At 38.5% G+C, this 23,744-nt stretch overlaps 1 protein-coding gene across 2 annotated transcripts in view; it reads left to right on the top strand.

Moving 5' to 3' along the window:
- SLC9A9 (solute carrier family 9 member A9) overlaps positions 1-23,744 on the top strand; it is a 590,634-nt gene that overhangs the window by 472,479 nt on the left and 94,411 nt on the right. For both annotated transcript variants that reach the window (XM_017523772.2, XM_037736839.1), the window contains exon 14: positions 10,403-10,482. In XM_017523772.2, coding sequence (XP_017379261.1) covers positions 10,403-10,482 — 80 coding nt within the window. The remainder of the gene's footprint in view (positions 1-10,402; positions 10,483-23,744) is intronic.

The following is a 23,744-nucleotide window of genomic DNA, read 5'->3' as shown; positions in this document are numbered from 1 at the left end:
TTTGGATTCACTTAGTATCCAATCTGCCCTTAAGCCAATTTAGTACATTTTTAATTCCAAATATAGTACTTTTTGGTTCTAGAAATTTTAAATTGCTGTTTTTTTGTTTTTTGGGGTTTTTTTGTTTTTGTTTTTTTTACTATTTCAGTGGCTTTGGAGGCACAATGGTTTTTGGTTATGTGGATGAATTATGAAGTGGTGAAGTCTGAGATTTTAGTGTACCCATCACTGGAGTGATGTGTACACTGTACATGGTACCAAATGTGTAGTTTAATCCTTAGCTCTTCCCAACCTCCCTCTTCTAAGTCTCTCAGTTTTATTATATCACTCTGTATGTCTTTACATACCCATAGCGTAGCTCACATGTATAAGTAAGAACAAAAGTTGCTTGGTTTTCCATTCCTGAGTTACTTCATTTAGAATAATGGCCTCTCACTCCATCTGAGTTGCTGCAAAGGACATTATTTCATTATTTTTTATGGCTGAGACATGTTCAGTGGTGTAGTATATATACTACATTTTCTTTGGCCACTCATTGGCCAATGGGCACTGAGGTTGGTGCCATATCTTCACAGTTGTGAACTGTACTGCAATGACTATACATGTGCAGGTGTCTTTTAGACATATTGACTTATTTTCCTTTGAGTAGCTACCCAGTAGTGGGATTGCTGAGTCAAATGATAAACCTACTTTTAGTTATTTAAGGAACCTCCATACTGTTTTCCATAGAGATGTACTAATTTACATTCCCATCAGTAGTGTACAAGCATTCCGTTTCCATCACATTCATGCCAACAACTGTTGTTTTTTGACTTTATGATAATGGCCATTCTTGCAGGAGTAAAGTAGTATCTTATTGTGGCTTTAATTTCCATTTCCCTGATGAATAGTGATGTTGAGCATTTTTTCATATTTTTTGCCATTTGTATTTCTTCTTTTGAGAAATGTCTATTACTGTCATTTTTCCACCTTTTGATGGAATTATTATTTTTCTTGATCTTTTTGAGTTCCTTATAGATTCTGGTTACTAGTTTCTTGTCAGATGCATAGTTTGCAAATATTTTATCCCATTCTGTAGTTTACTCTGTTTTTTTTTTTTTTTTCTACACAGAAGCTTTCTAGGTTAATTATGTCCCATTTATTTATTTTTGTTTTAGTTGCATTTGCTTTTGGGGTCTTAGTCATGATTCTTTGCCTAGGTCAATGTCCAGAAGAGTTTTTTCTAGGTTACCTTCTGGAGTTTTTATGGTTTCAGGTCTTAGATTTATGTCTTTAATCCATCTTATTTTTTATAAGATGAGAGAGAGATTCACTTTCATTCTTCTACATTTGGCTATCCAGTTTTCCCAGCCCCATTTAGATCAGTTCCATTGGTCTATGTGTCTACTTTTATACCAGTACCATGCTGTTTTGGTAATTATAGCCTTGTAGTATAATTTTGAAGTCCAATAATGTGATGCCTCCAGATTTGTTCTTTTTGCTTGGGATTGCTTTTACTATTCAGGCTGTTTTGATTCCATATGAATTTTAGAATTGTTTTTTCTAATTCTTTGTAAAATGATAGTTATTTTGATGGGAACTAGATTGAATCTGTAGACTGCTTTAGGCAGTATGGTCACTTTCATTATATTGATTCTTCTAATCCATGACCATGGGTTGTGTTTCCATTTGTTTGGATCTATTATTTCTTTCAGCAGTGTTTTGTAGTTCTACTTGTAGAGATCTTTCACCTCCTTGGTTAAGTATATTCCTAGGTATTTTATCTTTCTTTGAAGCTGTTGTGAAAGGGATTGAGTTCTTGATTTGATTCTCAGCTTGGTTGCTGTTGGTGTATAGCAGTGCTACTGATTCGTGTACATTGATTTTGTAACCTAAGACTTTACTGAATTACTTTATCAAATCTAATTATCTTTTGGAGGAATCTTTAGGGTTTTCTAGGTGCACAATCATATGATCAGTGAACATTGACAGCTTGACTTCTTCTTTTCCAATTTGGATGCCCTTTATTTCCTTCTCTTGCCTGGTTCTAGAATTTCCATTTTATTCTTTTATTACAATTTACATTCTCTGAAACCTTCACTTGTGTTTTCATTGTCTCTGCGTCTTTAAATTCCCCAGCATATTTTTGGAGTATTTAAATGCCATTGCCTGTTAATTCCACCATCTGAGTCATTTCAAGCTCTGTTTCTGTAGGTTGCCTTTCTTCTGGCTGCAGGTCATGCTTTCCTGCTTCCTTGCATGTCTGGTAGTTGTTATGATATGCTATGCATTATGAATATTACATTGAATGGAGTGTGGAGTATTCTATAAAGGTTGCTGAATTTAATTCAGTCAAGCAGTTTAAATCTTGTAAGCCTTAGTTTTATGTTTGCCTTCCTTGATACATTTTCATTTCATCCTCAGTTTTAGGGCATGGTCATTATTCTAGAACATTGTCCTTACATATTTATAAAGCATGCTTTTTCTGAGGTCTCAACAGAACAGCTGACTTTTGGCTTTAGCTGGACCAAACTGCAGTGTTTCCTAGCCCTGGGTGAACTTAATCTCTCCATTTATTTCTCAGTTTCATAGAGTTTCTCCCTGCAAGGCTTTGTGAACCTCTCAACCTGTGCATGCACAGGTCATTGCTCAACCAAGGACCTAAGGGAAACATCTCCACAGACTTCTGGGTGTCCTCTCTGTGCAGTTTCCTCCTCTCTATACACAGCTACTCCAGCGATACCCAAACTCCCATCTCTAGCTCTTCAACTCACTGAGACTGCTGTTCTCTGCCTGGACCCTTATCTCCTTACACTTCAGTTGCGAAGGACTTACAGGCAGAAGTCAAGGAAAATAGAGGGCTCACCTCATTTGTTCCCTTCTTTCAAAGATCACGATCCTTTGTTGCCTGTTATCCAATGCCTGAATCCCATCATATGTTTATGATCCAGTTATTCTATCATGGCTAGCTGTTGTGAAAGTGGTAAAGTGGTTTTGTAGGGTGATGCATTGTTTTGTTTGTTAGACACATACAAAATACTAAATAATGGAATCACAAATCTAAATGTAAGACTTTTATCTTTGCTACAGCAGTAGTGGCTCTGGGTCCTGTTATTAGCAAGAACAAGGATCTTCTTGTTCCAGGGAAGATTATTGTTTGTGTTTGTGTGTGTGTGTGTGTGTGCGCGCGCGCACGCGTGTGCACACATGCACGCATATGCTTGTGTACATGTATATAAAAGAGTTATCACACCAACTGAATTATGGTATGTATCAGGCATTCATTAAGAATACCATGAAGCAGGTTCTGTGAGATGCTGTGAACTTCCTCCTCTCTGTAAGTTGGTTCATCATTTTTTGTCTTTGTATTTAATCTTCAGTCTGTAAGATGAGTATATTGGACCCAGGATAGTTTTTGATTTACTTTTAAGAGGGCACATGTCTTCTATAACACAAATGCTACTTTTGTGAAAATACTTCATAAACTGTAAAGAGCTATGGAAATGTGGGCCTCAACATTTTATTATCTCCAATTCCAATTTCAAAACCTTTCATGTCTAGAATTTATTATTCCAGTGTATCATTGTATTAATTTTCTATTGCTACATAAAAAAGAATCCAAAAATTTAGCCTTGAAACAACCCACATTTATCGTCTCAAAGTTTCTATGAATCAGGAATTGGAACGCAACTTAGCTGAGTGTTTCTGATGCAAGGTCTTTCATGAAGTTGCAATCAAGATGTCAGCTAAAATTACAGTCATCTGAAGGCTAGACTTGGCCTGGAGGATCCACCTCCATGTTGGCAGAAGCCCTCTGTTCCTTACTGGACATTGGCAGGCATACTTAGTTCCTTTCCACATGGATCTCTCCACAGAGCTGCTTGAGCTTCCTCACAACAGGGCAGCCAACTTTTCTCAGAGCATGTGGTCCAAGAGAGACAGCAAAGAAGGAAGCCACAATGCCTTTTTATGACCTAATCTTGGATATGACACATCATTTCTGCTATATTCTATTCATTAAAAATGAGTCATTAAGTATGAGCCCCACCAAACAGGAAGAGAAATTAGGGCCCATCTTTTTTTTTTTTTTTTTTTTTTTTAACCTTCCAAGATATTTTTTTTATTTTAAAATTTTTAATTGGCACATGGACACGGGGAGGGGAACATGACACACTGCGGTCTGTCAGGGGGAAATAGCAGTGGGTGGGGAGATGGGGAGAGATAGCATGGGGAGAAATGCCAAATAGGTGAAGGGGAGGAAGGCAGCAAATCACACTTCCATGTGTGTACCTATGCAACAATCTTGCATCTTCTTCCCATGTACCCCAAAACCTAAAATGCAATAAAAACAGAAAAAAAAATTTAATTGGCATATAATAATTGTGCATACTTATAGGGTAGAGAGTGATATTTTGATACATGTATACAATGTTTAATGATCAAGTCAAGGTAATTAGCATAGCCATTACCTCAAACATTTCTCATTTCTTTGTGTTAGGAACATTTAAAATCCTCCCTTCTAGATATTTGAAAATACGCAGTGAATTATTGTTAACTATATTCATCCCACAGTGCTGCAGAACACTAGAACTTACTCTTCCTACCTAGCTGTAATTTTGTATCTATTAACCTCTCTCTATCCTCCCCTCCCGACTACCCTTCCCAGCCTCTGGAAACCATAACTGTACTTTTTACTTCTAGGTAAGTTCCATGTTTTAAAGGAAAAAGTGTCAAAGGATGTGTAGATATACACTTTAAGACCACTACAATATCATATTATATTTTCCTGAACCAAAGAATTTATTTTCCTCTGGATTAACTTGGATCTTCTACACAGACAAAGTTACCTGGACCAGGCCCTTTCTTTGTAGCTAAAGCATAAGCCAAGCCCGTCTGGTAGTCTATCTGTGAGATCTCTATGTCATCTTAACAGTTTTATCCATTCATGGCTAGTTGTCTCTTTCAGTTTTTTCCTCTAGGCATGTATTTTCTGACTGTATCTTCCTGGGAACATTTATGAACTTATCTGGGCATTGGGAAGGTGGGAATATTTATATAAAATGCTTTTTATGTAGAGGCTAGGAATTAATAATTGACCTTTTAAAATGTAAATTTGAAAAAATATTTCTATTTGCCCCTAGATTATATAATGACTTCCCTCTTCAGAATCCAGAAATCTTTCTCTTTAGAGGCGTGAAATCTGATCCTCTCCTTGGTAGTTAGAAAATCAAGGTGATGCATTTGAAATTGTTACATAAATATACTCCAAGTTGGAAGGAGATGGTAGGGTAGATGTACTGATAATAAATTCCATTCACATGTACTACTTAAAAAGTGCTTTGGAGCCCATAAAGAGCTCTGCAGATTTCTTATGATAATTATTTGTCTTTGTTATCATTTGGTGCAACTTCTGACATTAATATTGAATATGAAATTTTGAGAAATAGGAAGGAAAATCTTCCTCCTCTCACTTAATCCACTGAAACCCCCTGAAATGAGGAGCAATCCCACATGATTATTCCAAAGCAGAGTTCATTCAGTTCACTTAGCAAGGTCTTCATATTTGAATATTGACAGAGGAATGTATTTGCATTGCCTAGTTCTTTTTCATCAAAGTTAATACAATAAACAATCCCTTCTCGCTTTGGTGTCTGTGTTTCACAGATTTCTTGGCAGAACCTTTTGTTTTCTCTCAGGGGTTGAAATAAGCACGGAACAGAGTACCCTGATAATGTTTTTGTTGCTCCCTCTCTAGTGAGTGTTAAGTATTAGGAGATCACCTAAAAGAAAACTACCCACTGCCTGCTATTCTCAGTCACTTCTCAACCTCTGGTCTATTGCCTTATTTAAGAGAAAAAGAAAGATATCAAATGTCCCAGTCATTTTTCAAACTTTCCCATAAAAAAAGGAGGTTAATAAAAGAGCCAGAAAATCCCCATGTACCAAGCATTCTGCTTCTTAGAGTATCTAGTCAAATAAATATTGAGATTCAACATGCTTTACTCACCAGCTCCCATTTACAGCTATGAAACATGAGGCTCAGAGTTGGTGTTATTAGCAATAGTATTATTACTAAAGTATTATTACTAAACTCAAATCTTGGTTTTCAGTTTCTGGGACCTATGCTTGTTCTAACATGCATACCACGTCCCCTCTGGAATAAAGGTCCTCGAAAGAGAAGAAGTATTGCTAACGATAAGAAAAATGCCATCAAGTTCCAGAGTAGACTTGTGATGACTGCCCACATCTATTGTCCTTGAGGTGTGAGCTCATCTCTACTTCAGAAGAATCCAGATAGATTGATGCTACCTGCTGTCCACTGCCCATCTGGACCCTCCCATGGGCTGGCTCTCTGTGCTGCCTCATCAGATACCTTCCCTGTTCCAGGGTAATTTCAAAGGCCAGCCTTTCCTTAGCGCATTTATCTTCAACTCCAGTGCACAAGCAGAGCACACACTAGACTAACTCATTTATTTCTACTCATTTATTGATGGCCTTTCATAACCAAGTTATGAACTCATCAATAACTTCAGAGAAATAAACTAATGGATCCAGAGCTGGGCCAACAGATATTTAAGACATATTCTGAACATTTTATCCAGGATCAGTATAAATGTCAGTGCTGGGTCATCAGTGATATTTTCCCCACCTGGGAAAACATATTTCACAGATGCTTTATTCTAATTAGAACCAAGTTTATTCCTCACAAATGAAGGTTTTTCTTAAAGAGACTACCTGTGTTAATATTTTTCTAAAATACTACCTAATTGTTGCTCCCATTAGCTGACCATAAATATCCCTGGAAGTTTTTCTAAAAATAGAGTATAAGCTCTTTCAGAAGTGCTTATGAGTTCTGATATATTCCCCCCGGGAAATAAGAAGGAGAGGAAAAGGAGGAAAAAAAAAAAGATGGAGGATTTCTAAGACCTTGGGAAACCCTTGAAACCAGTATGTAGAAGTCTAAAGAAATTCCTAATACTGATGTTAAGTTTCTATGAGGACACTGTCAAAGCCATTGGCAGTTCACCCAGCTGAGGGAGCTGTGCATTTTCGTTATGTTTCAGAGTACATATACCTGCTGTATCTCAGCCTGCAAGAGGAGCATTCCATTGTTCTGACCTCCCCTTTTGCACTAGTTTGCTCTCCATTTGTATCCTGGGGCCCCAACTAGATGACAGGAATCTTGCCTGCGTAGGGGCCACAGTGTTCTTGGAAACCTATATGTATCCCAGTTATATCAATTTCCTCATCTGTAAAATGGGAATAATAATAGACCACATTTCATCAAATAATTATAAGAATCTGAAGTGTTAATATATGAAAGTACTTAGAATTGTATCTGGCCCTTGGTAACTGTTTACGAAGTATAGCTATTACTATTGTCTTTAATAAAAAGTATTTTCCATATGATTAGGACCTAAGAGACCAGTCAGTCCAGTTTCTTCAATTCATTTTACAAATAAGGAAACTGCAGCCCAACGAAGTTACGTAGCCTACTAGTAGAATTTGTTCTTTTGAATTAAAGGCTGAATGAAATACATGCAGAAAAAAAACATTCTCTTTGGAGTCCAGCAGTCCTAGACTAAATTCCAGTTGTTACCTTCTAGTTGTGTGACTTTGAACTCATTTCTTTCCTTCTCTAGGGCTCTCAAAAATCCCTTTGTGCAAAATAGGTACAATGCAACCTACCTTGATAGATTATTGTGAGAATTGAAAAATAATGACTGAAAAAATTAATGACTGGATAATGTGACTAGCATGCTTCCTGGGAGTTAATGGGCATTCAGTAGCTTGGGACCATCATTATTGGGAACATCATTCAGCTGCAGTGCTGCAGACTGGCTGCCAGAATCCCAGCCCCTGATTGCCAGTATAGCTCACCACAACGCTGACCACCCTTACGTAAAAACAACAAAAAATGGGAATTTGCTGACATAACTTTTTATCAGCTTTTTAAATGACTTTGTAGTCACCAGTAGATATTATCCACTATCAAAATTCACCTATGATTATTGATGGATAAACATCTATGCGTCCTTATTGCTTTTAAAGGAAAGGGTGGAAAAAAGGAAAGTCCCCACCTTTGGCCCTGAGCTTTTCCTAACTAATTTAGTTCAACATGGGCAGTTTTGCTTTGTCAGATGGATCCCAACATGCTCTTGGGAAACAGTGGCTCAGAAACAATTTGCAGATGTTTGAGGATGATGAAGAAAACACTGTGCGCAACAGTAATTTTGCAAATCTGATGCCTTTGCTGGGTTAGAAATGCTTAGAGAAAGGTGTGAGGAAGGACAGAAATTGAACCGGACACCCTGGTTTCCTTTCTTGAGGAAATATGAGTAAATTCTGACTATAGATAACAAGTCATGGCAACCCTATCAGAAAACAGAGACCTGTGGAGCTCTAATGTCCAGGAAAAGATCATCAGTGTCCCACAGTAGGGACTGGGAATGAGAATGGATTCCATGGCCAAGTAACTTTGAGAAACAGTTTCGGTTGAAGATTTGCAATGCTCATTTATAAATGAAAGACTGAGAGGTCCTACATTTTCTTTTCTTTTTTTCTTTTTTAACTTTTATTTTAGGTTTAAGTGTATATGTGCAGGTTTGTAACACAGGTAAACTTGTGTCACAGGAGTTTGTGGTGTTGATTGTTTCATCTCCCAGATACTAAGCCGAGTACCAATAATTATTTTTTCTGATCTCTTCCTTCTCCCACCCTTCACCCTCAAGTAGGCCCCAGTGTGTGTTGTGTCTGTCTCTGTGTCCATGTGTTCTCATGTCCACTTATAAGTGAGAACATGTGGTATTTGGTTTTCTCTTCCTGCATTAGTTTAATAAGGATAATGGCCTCCAGCTCTGTCCATGTTCCTGCAAAGGACATGATCTCATTCCTTTTTATGACTGCTTATTATTCCATGATATATATGGACCACATTTTCTTTACCCAGTCTACCCTTGTTGGGAATTTAGGTTAATTCCACGTCTTTGCTACTGTGAATAGTTCTGCAATGAACGAGAAGTCTTTCATTTAAGAAACCTATTTACCACTGCTGACCCCATCCTTTCCTGAATGATTAGCACAAAATTTGCATCAACATCATGTGAACAGTGATACACTAGAGGACACTGGAAAACTGTAAGACTTGAAAAATCAGAGATCTTAAGACAACCAGTGAAAAAGGCAATGAAAAGTTTGGGTTTTAATTTCATTGTGAGTCCCTGCTTCAACCATTTTAAACAAAGGCTAAATCGCAACTAAAAGTGAAGCACACTTTGCTTTCTTGTATTTCCATTTTATTTTTGGGGAATGGAGCAGCAGCATCTACTGGTACACATATGTTTCAGGGGTAGAACACAGCCCTTTGTTTACAGCTATTTATCATTAACCAATGATGGAACTGGATAGAAAAGGATAAAAATAAAATGAACACAAATCAATTTGGGGTCATCTAAGCACTGGCTGTGGAGCATACAGTTGACTTCCACTGTCTTTCGTGGGTCATCATTCCCTCAGAAGACTCTTCACATTATGACTGGACTGCAACTCATGACCCAATTTGGGCATGAAAACTGGGGCCCCAGGCATAGCAACAAAGCCCACAGTAAGATATAAATGCTTTTAATGATTAGGATAATTACAACCAGTTGAAATTCTCTTAACACAAAATGGAATACAGTAAGAATGCCACTGAATACCCTCCTTACATTTTATTATCTGTCTGTAAAGCTCACAAAAAAGTTTTAGTTTCTTTCCTTTTTTCCACATTTCATTCTCTTCTCTCCCAAAAACACCCATCAAACATTTTCTCTTCCTCTTTTGTCTTTAATTCCTTATCATCCTCTCATTCTTTATGGCCCTTGGGGGGGGAATAAAAGATATAGACAAGCACATTCAGTTGTTGCCCTCGTCTCATCAGGAATATCTATTTCAAAACTCTTCATCATCTAAGCAGAAAGATATCAAAAATCAACCCATAGCTTTTGGTAGTAATCTATCAAACAAAATGAATAAAATACCGCATAACTCTTATTTGACTATTGTCCTTTCTTTAGCCTTGACCTTTTGGTAATCCATAAATAAATATCATCCAAATTTGACAAAAGTAAACTGTAAAATTCCCACAACAGCAATATGACAGAAATATCATTTTTATTGATGTCAAAATAGCATTTCTTAGCTATTTAATAAAATCAGGATTATTAAGAAAAGTCAATGTTGAAATACTCCAGAAGGGTCTCATCCATATAGCAAGATTTATGAGCTAATTTGCCTGGCAACTGCTTCACCATTTAGATGAAAATGCCTATATATAGAAACTTTTTTTTAATATAGTTTAAATTTAATTTGGTTTGACATGTATTTTTATATTAAAATGTGTTTAACTATTTACCCAATGCCTTTTTCTATTATCTCTCCCCAGGAAACAAATAACTTGGATAAAAACACGTCGAAAGCAGACAGTGCCCGGCTCTTCAGAATGTGGTATGGCTTTGACCACAAGTATCCTTTGATAATAACGATCTCACAGATCCTGCTGCAGGCAGAGAATTACTTTAAGCTCTTAATCATTGAAGTGTGCACTCCTGCTCTTCAAGAAACACCGAAAGGTAAAGTGAATTCACAGCCAAACTTATAAAAAGGAATAATTTCATAAAATAAAAAGCAAGGTAGTCCATACTTAAGTGTTACAGAGAGCTAAAGTGAAACTTCTCAGAGTCGAATGTATCTAGTGTTTTCCTGACAATAAGGCTAGATGATAAAATCATATAGTCCTGAAGAACCCATTTTGCTGTTCTTCCCTTTGTAAAGCCCTTACTTGTGGTCAAATTGGTCAAATAGAACTGCTTGATTGAGGGCATTGTATGAACAGTCTCAGCAGCCTCTGGCCAGGGTAACCCAGCCAAAGCTCCTGCACCCTCATCCCAGGAATCCCTTTGTGTGCTTTTGTTTCATGCTGTAAAAAATGAAAGGGTGGAGGCAGGGGACAAAAATAAATGGGCCAAGGAGATGAGTCTGCATCATCAGAGTTCATCATAAAATAGGACTGCTTTGTTTTCCAGGCAGACTTGAATAAGCTTTTTCCACTGAAGAGCAATTTTAAAATTCTAGCAATCCGTGTAAACGTAGTAGCTCAGATATACCTTGCCATGTGATTCGCGGGGCTAAGTCAGGCCTGAAGTGCTTTGCCATTGTGAGCTGCAGTAAGCGGTCTGTCTCTAATCCCAGGCAAAAGCTCCAAGGAAGAAAGGAAAGAACTGTACTGTAAATTGAATGTGTTGGGTCTTTGTAGCTGGCTTTCCAGTCACAAATCCCTCTCCTTTCAGTGAGAAAATATCAGTCACTGGGTGATTTTAAGTGCCTAAGCGATGATTAAAGCCACAACAGATCAGTGGGAGAGGAGGAAGAATTAAGAAAAGGGAAAAGATATTCAAAGAATTGGTGAAGAAAAAGAGGTAAAAATGGATAGGGGAGAGGAGACCAGAGAAATACAGGAAATTTACAGCAGGCAGGAAAGAAAAGCAAATTAGAAGAATGACTGGAAAATAGCAAACAAAAATGAAGTAAGAAAGAAGTGAAGAGAAGCCAATTGAAGATCGCAGAGATAAACAAAACAATGTGAGAATTAAAATGTATTTTTGCAAAAGTAGAGCATAAGAATTATGAAATGGTGATGTGGAATATAGAGGGTTTTTGAAGTTAGAGTTTTCTTTTTTCATAGCTCTGTTACCTGTGGCCAGATATCCTTTCTTGCTCAGTCTTCAGTTTTATGGACAAATGTAGGTTTCCAGCATCTTGAGAGAAGTCCATCTTGGCCGTTAATTATTTTTTAAAGATTGTGGTATCTCATTAACTATCTGAAGACTTTCTGGTCTCTCTAAGGGAACCTAGTTCTTACAAAGTTATTGCGGGTTTTTACTCCTAGTTGATTTCTCTTTTGGAAGCAGAATTTGTCCCTGTCATTGCTTGTAACTATCTGATAACCCAGTTTGTTCAAAATTATAAAAATTTAACTAAAGAGTAAAAACACAATGAGATATACAGAAAGAAGGTGGTAAATCAGAAATGAGATAAAAGATGTTTTCGTTCATTCTGACAATGCTGTGAGGAAAGATTTACAATGAAGAAAAGTGTAAAAAAAAAACTTGAAAACAAGAAAATAAAAGTTGAAGCCCATCAAAATTTTTAGCTTAGAGCAGTGACACTAAATTCAGATGATGTCATAATTTTTGTCTCACTTTTCATCAGGGGTTTATTTCCATATGATTATAGACAGACTAGCAAAAATAAAGGCAGATTTACACTCTCAGTCATGTCTCTTCTCATGGAAATTTATCTTCCTGCACATTCATTCTAGAAATTGCTATGCTGCCATCACTACACAAATACATATTCACTTAGACAATGAAATTTTTGTATCTTAGCTGTGCTCTGAATTTATACCTAGAGAGCAGCAGGCCAACCAGTTTGAGCTATATGACTTCTTAATATATCTGGTTTTTTTAGAGCAAATTATCCATTTGGCATTTATTTTCATTCTGTTTTCCACCCAGAACCCAGGTAATGTGTCCTGTGAACTTCATAAGTTAGACTATGCCAGCCATAAGCAGTGTAGAGATTATCTCCTCACTCTGAGATCAGGTTGCTGGCCTAGGCCAAAAAGAAATTGTCATGAGGCTGAAAAAAACTGGCTGTGTAGTTTGGAGCTGTTCAACTTTCATTTCAGTAAAATTGCATCAGCAGATGAGGTATCGCAAATGATTATTGACAAAAGAAGAAGTATATATAACTTCGTACACACCTATATCAGTCAGGATTCTCCAAATAAATAGGAACAGAATCAGCAGAAATGCTTTACATATCACATATATATACATATAGATTTGTTTCAAGAAATTGGTTTATACAATTGTAGGGGCTGGCAAGTCCAAAATTTGCAGAGCAGGCTCTTTGGAAACTCAGACAAGAGCTAGTGCTGCAGTCTTCAAGCAGAATTCTTTCTTCCTCAGAAAAGCCTCAGATTTGCTGTTAAGTCCATGCAACTGATTGGATGAGGCCCACACATGGTATTGAGGATAAACTCCTATATTTAGCATCAATTGCAGATATTAGCCCCATCTATGAGATACCTTTAGCAATGACACCTAAGTCAGGGCTTAAAAGAATAATGGGGTAGTCTAGCCAGTTGACCCATAAAACTAACAATCACATCACCCAGTTTATGTTCAATTCATGCCTAATATTCAGTCTCAAAGGTAGAAAGCCCCTCTTAACTTACCATTGTTACTAATAAACCAGTCACTTGCATAATTTTGTTTTTCTTTTTCATAGCATAATACCTATATACCTTCCCCTAAGTTTTCCAAAAACTACAGAATAAAAATTATAAAACTTAACATTAAATGAGGATGAACAATGCCAAGCACTGTGTTGAGTGCTTTACATTTATTACTTCATTTCACCTCCCCAGTTCCGTAGAAGGCTGGGAGGGTCTGGAGGTATAACAACACAAGTGTACTACTGATTGGGTTGGCCTTTGCTGCAACAGGGACTCCCCTGTTGGAAGGAAGCCTATGGTACCCAACTGATGATTAATTAAGGTTCATTATGATTCAACGTGGGCAGAAATTCTGAATTATGCAATATGAAGAAGAAATTGAGAAAGGGAGAGATGAGAAAGGGAACTAATGTTACTGAGCGGCAATGCTTTGCCATCAGGCATGTTATTTCATTTAATTCTCTTCATTTAGCTACTCCTTTTGTTTTATTTAATTCTTACATCCACCCTCTTTATAACTTAACTTTGTTTCCAAAGCTAGTAAGTGTCAATTTCATGATTCAAGCCCAGATTAGTCTCACTCTAAAGTCCATCAATACACCTAGATAAACTTGATTAACAGGTCTATGTCCATGATATCTCTTACTGTATCTGTAAATCTTCATGTCTCAATACGTTCATAAAGTCACCATTAAAACAATGAATAATTATGACTCCTTACTATAGTGCAGAGCCCACATCTCAAACATTTATTGGCAGTATATGGGGGTGATAACAAGGTTAGAGGTTCTTGTTGGTCACCCAGGGACCACCACCATGAAGGAGGCCCCAACTTCTGAAGCAGATCCTCAACTTTTTAGGGGCAGAGAGAGAAAAATTCAGAGATTCCAGGAGTGGTTCAGTCTGATAAGAGATGGACCCAAACTAGCCAAGCTCAAAGGAGGCAGAAGTACAAACCAGACACCAAATTCCTAAATCACCATGTCCCCATTGTGGACAGGGAGGTGTGTGTTGGGGGTGGGGGGAGATACTCTTCAGCCCTAAGAAGGCCCAAGTCACAGTCTAGAGCCCCTCCTCTCCTACTCTGTCCCCCTGGCTCACTCCGCCCCAGCTACCCTGTCCTTCCTCAGGCACACCAAGCACACTTCTGCACCTATGCCCTCGCACTGGCTCTTCCCTCAGGCATTTGCTTGCTTCCTTCCTCCTTCATTCAACTTGTCAGTGAGGCCTTCCTGGCTCTATATCTAAATGTCTAAAAGGATCTAACTCCCTCACTCCTTCCTGCTTTATTTTTTTCATCATAACACTTCAACACCACTTGATACAAAATGGACTTTGTTTTAATAGTTTCTTCCAACCAGGATATGTGCCCTCAATAGACAGAAATTGGGTCTGTTTTCATTCCCTGGTATGTCCTCAGGGCATAAAACAATGCCTGGCAGGGAGTAGACACTCTATAAATATTTGTTGAAGGAATGAATGAATCAATTAAGCAAGCAAGCAATACTTTCTATCCAGGGCACCTTTGTTTCAGGCATTGATGTAGCAGGAAAATCCAATTAATTATCAGAAGACTGTTAAGTGAGTCTGAAAGTAGAGCAAGACAGAGTGAATAATATTAGTGTTTTCATCCAGGCTACTCTGTGTAGACACCTAGCCTGAGTGTCTCACTCCCTAGGAAGAAACAGCCACTCACAGCACTTAAATCCCTGTTGTTTGAGCTGACCTCCTTCCTGTGGTTGGTCCATCCTTTGTTAGGTTTTATTAGTGCAACTGATCTGGCACACTGAAGCCTGGCTCTGGCTTAGAAGCCATTCTCTGTCTGAGTGACGTCGAATACCTATGTCTTAACTCACCAATCATGTTGATCTTATTAACAACAAACTCAAAATTGTAAAACCACCTATCCTCACTAGCAATCTCTCATAATAAGGAAGTAAGAAGAAGAAATTGATGCCCCTTTATTCATATTTTAAGACATCAGATACAATTATTTGCATGGATTCACAGTGTTACAGCTGGTGTGAGAATCTCGTGGTGCCTTATTCATAGGTGACAAATGATGTTGCTTGACTGTTTCCTTTCTAACATCTCTTTCCATTCTCTCATTTATCATCTCTCCACTTAAACGTGTATAGATTAGCCCTACAAATGTTAATGACACAGAATAAGAATGACCTTTTCCAAAATTTCCAAAAAGGGCAGCCTAACATCATTTTTAGCACTTGCTGTATGCCAACATCGACTGAAAATAAGGACTTATGTGGCTGCCAATATTTTATAAGTGTAAAGAAAGTGCAGAGAACAATGGATTGGCAAGTTGACACAGTAACAGAATTACATAAAGCCACGTGGATGGAGATTTCCTTCCCATCACTGGTTGGAACGAAGAGTGCACTGAGGTATTGCCAACAAAATGAAAAGCCCACAGCAGGGTGTGTGGATGCTGAAAATTCTTGCATTTCCCATTCTGAAGAGTCTGCCAAGGAAAGTGGAAGGTACCAGACCCCATCCTGTACAGGCTAAGGCAGATTGGGAATCCACTTCAGGAAATGTAAACAAAAATATCAGGCATTCAAAATGATACTTGGAATACAAGTATTTAATAGATTTAAATGCAATGGCATTTTCGTCTTAGCTAAAAAAGAAAGAAAAAAAAAAACCTTCCCCTCCTAAAACTTGACAAAATTTGTTATATCCCACACAGTCATGCTTATTTTAAGTCATAGGTATGAATATCATGAACAGCAATTTCCATTTTAAATGATGATCCTGTACTGCAGTTTTTTCCCATCCTGACTAGCTGAAACATCCATGAATTATTTATCGGGGTAGTGCTATGGCCTTGTGAATGACTTGAGTTTACTTCACAAAAAACTCTCAGAAGAACAAGGAATGTTAGTTCTGTGATCCCAGTTTTATAAATGAGGTAACTGAGCCCAAGAGAGGGAAAAGACACATCCAAGGTTACTGATTGACTTGGAGCCAGCATTCATAATCAGCAGAAGAACAGGCTGTACCACCTGAGCAATCGAATGATCCCAGTTCAGGTGGTCCGTCTGGTGAGTTCTGGCAGCATTAACATGAGTGTGAGATGCTATTTTAATTAGTGTTCCTAGTGAATACTTGGTTGTTTTAGTCTGATAGCTTCTTTGGTGGTTCAGCAAAAGCCTCACCCATCTGAGGAAGAGGTGTGTTTTACCTTCAGTTGCAAGCGGGAGAGACAGCAGAGGACGTAAGCAATCTTTTGTTCAATGGATACTTTATTGATTGCCTACTATGTGGAGGCAATATACTAGGTCTTGAGGGTAAGCATGATTGAGCCTCACAGAATCTTGCTTTGTACCTCATTGAAATGAGGCATGGCCGAAAAGTCCTTTGAAATCACAGGTGGTCTCTACCACAGGAAAGGAAGACATTGGCATCATCAGAAGTTCATGGGTAGATGGACTCTTTAGGGTCACCATCAGTTAAAATCATTGGTAATTCACTTGCAAAATGTAAAGATAACTCCATAAGTAGTTTTAGAAAGCAACAAAATTTCAGAATATTTGAAATAAACATAAGCAATCAGTTTCCTAAAGGCTCTTTCTAAACACATCCTCTGATGGTATCTGTGCATGAATATGCATATGGCATTATAACCACTTCTCCCGGAAAGCTGGCTGTAGGGAAGAGCCCAGCTTGCGTTGGGCTGCAACGCAGCCATCACTCCCATCCCCTGGTTAATAACACTTAGAAGACTATTGTTATTTGGGGGTATTTAGGTTGGCTTTTGGTCATCCATATCCTCACAGGTGCTGCTGTAGAAAGATCTCCTAGAAAATCTTGACTTATTAAGTGGAATTAAAGCTTCCTGAAAGAGGCTGGGTTCAGTGGTTCAACCCTGTAATCCCAGCACTTTGAGGGGTGGGAGCCAGAGGATTAATTGAACCCAAGAATTAGAGACCAGCCTGGGCAACACAGCAAGACTCCATCGCTATAAATAATAATAAAAAAAATTAACAGCATGGTAGCATGCATCTGTAGTCCTATCTACTAGGAAGGCTGAAGCGGGAGGATCAGTTGAGCCCAGGAGTTCGGGACTGCAATAAGCTATGATTTTGCCACTGCTCTCCAGCCTGGGCAACAAAGTGAGATTCTGTTTCTTAAAATCCTGTGAGAAAACATCAGCTGCTTCCTGGACCCCTGTGTTCTTATGACTTTGGGGTAGAGTTAATACAGGGGAATTTTAACAGTCTTTTGTTAAAATTGAGTGGTCTTTTGCTAATGTAACAACTTGAATCTCCCATCATTTTTTCTTCCACATAATAGGAATGATACATACTATGCTCTGTTTTGGTTGAATCCATCAGAAAAGTTGACTAGTTATTAAAACAGCTTCCTACTGATGGCAACTGATTCACTGGTCTCTCAGAACCAACACATTTAGAACAATTAAATAGTGCAGTTTTCTCAAGACCCTATGGCCAAAAGACATTGCAGTATTCTATAGTTGGTATAACTCTTCTGGAGACCTGACAAGTGACTGCACATATGACTTTATGAATTGTTGTCTAAGCACAATGGCTTCCCCACTGTGATTATGAAACCTTGTAGGTCCCAAGATGGTAACTGATTTGTGTACAATAATCCTGGGATTCTATATAAGCTTTAACATCTCTGCTTTGTTTTGCTTTTTTCCCTGGAAAAGTTTTAATAATATTTCTATTAAATGAAAACGTTCTCATATTTTAACTTCACTTTAAACAAATGTATGAAAATCTAGATTTACACAAATGAGAAATCAGAAGGTTACTCCTCCCCTTGTAGAATGGATTCACAAAATAAATTCCTTTAAATCGAATTCAACATATTATTTTCTCCATGCAAAGCACCGAGTTAGACTTTCCTCATCCATTTATTCGCTTGTTTATCACATTTTATCAAGTCTGCCACATGCCAGGCACCATCCTGGGCACTTGTGATGCACCCATAAAGAAATTCCCACAGAGCTGTCGTTCCAATATGGTTCTGTTTTTGAATTTCTGATTTACATGATCTTTTTAGGAACACATCTATGGTATAAGGAAAGACACTGACATGCCACTATTGTTTTTTATTGAATGGAAGAAAGTCTTGTTCTGTGGTCAGAAGTTATTGATTTGCTATTATCTACTCATAGTTATGTTAGGAAAGTTATTTAATCACCCTTGTGTCTCCATCGCTATCTGAAAAATGGGGATAACAGAAATCTCTACCTCATAGATTTGTTTTAATAATTAAATAATGCAAAGCACTTAGGACAGTGCTCAATACATGTTAGTATTATTATTTCTACCTATTGATATCCACATCTCTTAAAGAGAGGCATCATGTAATGTGTATAATATTGTCATTTATTATCTGAGTGACTAAAATTTCCATTATTTTATATGCTTGTAAGAACCTTTAGTTGCAACAGCTGTATTTTAATGCCATTTCAAAGTCTTTAGTCTCTATAAAGGAAAGGTTTCACTTGGACTATAAATCAGATGTAATTCTTAGTTGATTTTGAGTAAATGGATGTAGCTGGGTGTTAAGCTGTTCTTTTGTGTCCTCTGTTCTACACACGCAGTTGATTCAATTATGACTTTTCTAACTTATAGTTCATCATCTCATAGTTATTTTTTTAGAAATTATACTATCGACAACAATTTTGACTTGATAGAGAAGGGCAGCATTTTTTTCTTCCACAATGAAAGCAATACAAGCCTTTGATGATAATTATTCTTGTACCTTACTGTGATAAAGGAAATCTTTCAATTGCACCTTTCAGGTGAAGCTGTGGTGTTTTGTTATTAGCAGTGTGATGTTATATTGACGATTTCTAGGTCAGTACTGAATCATTTTATTAGGAAAAAAGGAAAAGAAAAGATGATAGGACTTAAAAAAAAACATATGTATTACCTTAATGCTGCCAGTATTGAATTTAGTTTTAATATTTCTTTCCCATGAAAAAAGAGTATAATATTTAAATGTTCTTTGTTACTTGGTCACTCCTTCTCAACTGTAGGAGCCAAGGCAGTTGCAGGCTGCCAAGTTCATGAGCTACCAGAGACACATTATCAGCATGGGCCATGGCTGCCAGCTTCACATATCACCACCTGCCAGTAAGACACAGTCCTGGGTCTAGCTCACAGACTGCAGTTATTCAGCACTTGTCTGCATGTGAAGCTGTGATAGACACCACACAGTGTTGGGAAGACATGGCCCTTCCCTAATTAAGGTTCACTTCACAAGGTAGATGGTGGTGATTCTCATCGTATGTCATACCAACTTATGAGAAAGAGCAGGCAAACAGACGATTATGCTAGTGGTTGATGAAGGAAAAGCTGGTTGGATAAATAAATGCCATTCTTCTAGTCATGTGGGAAAGGGTCCATGAAGGAACTGGGATTTCCTAACATGAAATTAGCTAATGAGAAGGGAGAAAGAGCTTTCCAAGAACAGGGAGTAACATGGGGAAGGTCCTGTGACGAGTGTGGCGTGAATAGATATGAGAGAGCCTGAATAAACCCACCTGAAAAGTACAGAATTACAGGAAGGAGAAAAGAGGTAGTCTCAAGAGACAGTGAACAAGTCTTTGAAGTCAAGCGTGAAACTTATTCCTATGGCCTAGTGTAATCAGCATTCTCTCTTGTTGGTTAATATTTTGTCTTTTTGTAGTTACTCAGATGGCTAAAGGTAGAGTGATGAGGTACAGGCTAAAGTATCCTTTAAAGTTTCCTTTCTGTTACAGATCTTTTTTTAAAAAATTTATTTATTACACTTTAAGTTCTGGGGTACATGTGCAGATCATGCAGGTTTGTTACATAGGTGTACATGTGCCATGGTGGTCGTTTGCTGCATCCATCACCCCATCGTCTACATTAGGTATTTCTCCTAATGCTGTCCCTTCCCAATCCCCCCACCCACCCAGACCCTGGTGTGTGATGTTCCCCTCTCTGTGTCTGTGTGCTCTCATTGTTCAACATCCACTTATAAGTGAGAACGTGTGGATTGCTGCGAGGCTTAGGTTTAGTTTTCATATTTCTTCCCCCAGAAAGAGATAATTATTCTATTACATTTTATTCAATTATTTTAACTAAACTGAATTTTAATACTTCTTCTCTAGGGGAAAAAAGTCTTCTGCCATCTTCTAAGTCACAGAGCTAAATAAGAAATGGTGATAGCCCTTAAGATGCCAGCATCCTAATGAGGTAGAGGCACCAGCCTCCAATGCTGAGAGCTATCACAAAGTTCTGAGCAAAAAGTGTGTTGTTTTAGTTTGTTCAGGCTGCTATCACAAAATACATTAGACTGATAGCTTATAAACAGTAGAATTTTATTTCTCACAGTTCTAGAGGGTGGGAAGTCTGATGTGAAGGTGCCAGCCATGTCTGCTGAGGGCCCATTTCCTGGTCAGAGAATTCACTTTCTTGCTCTATCTTCAGGTGGTGGAAGGAAGTAAACAAGCTCCCTTTGGCCTCTTTGATAAGGGCACTAATCCCATTCCTGAGGGCAGAATTCTCATTACCTAATCACCTTCCAAAGGCTCCGCCTCTTAATGTGATCATCTTGGGGGTCAGGTTTCAACTTGTGAATTGGGGAAAGAGGAGACACAAACATTCAGACCACAGCAAGTGCTGTGGAAGCCAGAGAGGTGTATAGCCAACAAAACAGCTTTGGAGAAGCTGGGAAGCCACACTGAAGTACTTTGGAAGTGAGTGATAAAAGAGTAAGAATCTGTAAGGAGCAGGGCTGAGAGTGTGAAGGACTTTGTGGCAAGGAACAGCTCAGCCAAAAGCCTGAACAGTGTGCAGAGTGTTCGGAAAAAGGTGAAAAGTTTGGGGCAACTAGTGAAATCGGGGAATCATCATGTGCACAGATTGTGCAGAACTGCATGTGTCACAGTTAAGAAAATGGGTTTTATGTATTGACAGCAGGAAACCAGTGCAGCACTTGAAGCACAGAGCTGCAGAGCCCTGCTTGTTAGAATGCAGAGAACTGGTGGCCGTATGGAAGCTGATCCGACAGGAAGAATAAATTGAAAATGATCCATGATCTCAGACAGTTGCCCCCAGAAATACCCACCAGTTTTCTATGTGGATAAAAATGTAGACAGAAATGTTTCATTCTACTTTGAAAACTATTTTAGAACATTCAATGTGTGTTCCCAATATAAACGAGTTAATATATAAAAGTATCATTTCATTAAGAGATTGATTCTTAAACTTCCACTACTAAAAATTATCCAGTGGTATAATTGTTAGGGCTGGGGTCTACTAGAATGTTCTGTATTATTATTATTATTATACTTTAAGTTCTGGGGTACATGTGCAGAACATGCAGGTTTATTACATAGGTATACACATGCCATGGTGGTTTGCTACATCTATTACCCTGTCATCTACATTAGGCATTTCTCCTAATGCTGCCCCTCCCCAATACCCCCACCCCCTACTATTCCCTCCCCTAACCCCCCACCCCCTGACAGGCCCTGGTGTGTGATGTTCCCCTCCCTGTGTCCATGTGTTCTCATTATTCAACACCCACTTACGAGTGAGAACATGTGGTGTTTGGTTTTCTGTTCTTGTGTCAGTTTGCTGAGAATTATGGTTTCTAGTTTCATCCGTGTCCCTGCAAAGGACATGAGCTCATCCTTTTTTATGGATGCATAGCATTCCATGGTGTATATATGCTACATTTTCTTTATCCAGTCTATCATTAATGGCATTTGGGTTGGTTCCAAGTCTTTGCTCTTGTGAACAGTGCCACAATAAACATACGTGCATGTGTCTTTATAATAGAGTGATCTTTGGGCATATACCCAGTAATGGGATTGCTGTGTCGAATGGTATTTTTAGTTCTAGATCCTTGAGGAATTGCCATGCTGTCTTCCACAATGGTTGAACTAATTTACACTCACACCAACAGTGTAAAAGTGTTCCTATTTCTCTCCATCCTCTCCAGCATCTGTTGTCTCCTGATTTTTGAGACAGAGTTCACTCCTGTTGCCCAGGCTAGAGTGCAATGGCGTGATCTTGGCTCACTGCAGCCTCCGCCTCCTGGGTTCAAGCAGTTCTCCTGCCTCAGCCTCCTAAGTAGCTGGGATTACAGGCATGCACCACCATGCCCAGCTAATTTTGTACTTTGAGTAGAGACAGGGTTTATCCATGTTGGTCAGGCTGGTCTTGAACTCCCAACCTCAGGTGATCCACCCGCCTCAGCTTCCCAAAGTGCTGGGATTACAGGCATAAGCCTCTGTACCCGGCCCTGTCTCCTGATTTTTTGATGATCACTGTTCTAACTGGTGTGAGGTGGTATCTCAATGTGGTTTTGATTTGCATTTCTCTAATGACCAGTGATGATGAGCTTTGTTCATATGTTTGTTGGCTGCATAAATGTCTTCTTTCGAGAAATGTTTGTTCATATCCTTTGCCCACTTTTTGATGGTTTGTTTTTTTTCTTGTAAATTTAAGTTCCTTGTAGATTCTGGATATTAAGCCTTTGTCAGATGGGTAGATTGCAAAAATTTTTTCCCATTCTGTTGGTCGCTAGTTCACTCTAATGATAGTTTCTTTTGCTGTGCAGAAGCTCTTTAGTTTAATTAGATCTCATTTGTCTATTTTGGCTTTTGTTTGCTTTTGGTGTTTTAGTCATGAAGTCCTTACCCCTGCCTATGTCTTGAATGGTATTGCCTAGGTTTTCTTCTAGGATTTTTATGGTGTTAGGTCTTAGGTTTAAATCTTTAATCCATTAGCTAAAAAGCCAAATCTGTCTCAGCTTGTTTGTCTTCTGGTATTTCAGTTTCCTGTCCATAGTCAGGAAGCTGGAGAATTTTAACTAATCTAACAAAAAGTTTTAACTAATCGAACAAAAATAACTGAATTCCAATTCATTTTCAAATAAAAAATTGTTTTTAAACTGATAAACCAGAATGCCACTAGCCCCCAAGCCACGCTCAGCTTCCTGGATCAGCTTCTCACCAATAGTAGCTGGCGCTGTGGCCTTTTAAATGTAGGGGAAGAAGCATCAGAGAGCTAACCTTTTTCCAAAGGAAACAGACACATCCTGAAACGATTGCCTTTGACATCCCTTGAAGCCATTTCCTTGGAATTCCTTGAAATCTACCAGTGTATTAGGTTTTACTGACCTGTTGCCTGTAAACATGGCCAGAGCTGATTTCTAGCTCATGCAGGCTGCTAAACAAATCTTTCCTTAATCCTTTAACATGTGTTTAATACCTCGAACAGGAAAGAGACTGTAGCAGCTTTATTTCCTCACTGCCCTTTCCCAGCAACTGCAAACACCTCTTCCCATGTCCCCTGCTATGGCCTAGCCCTTGGGATATAGGTGCCAAGCCCTTTGCCTTTCCTTCCACTAGTTCATGTAGACACAGAATTATGCCTGGAATGCCCAAGAGCAGCGAGTGGGTGTCAGTCATGAGGAGTGGCTGACCAAGGCTGGCTGTGTGCACTGCAAG

This window comes from Cebus imitator, unplaced genomic scaffold (genome assembly GCF_001604975.1).
Source record: "Cebus imitator isolate Cc_AM_T3 unplaced genomic scaffold, Cebus_imitator-1.0 Scaffold30, whole genome shotgun sequence".
Classification (NCBI taxonomy): domain Eukaryota; kingdom Metazoa; phylum Chordata; class Mammalia; order Primates; family Cebidae; genus Cebus; species Cebus imitator.
Note: the sequence above shows the minus strand (reverse complement) of the source record. Positions and strands in the feature narration are given on the sequence as shown.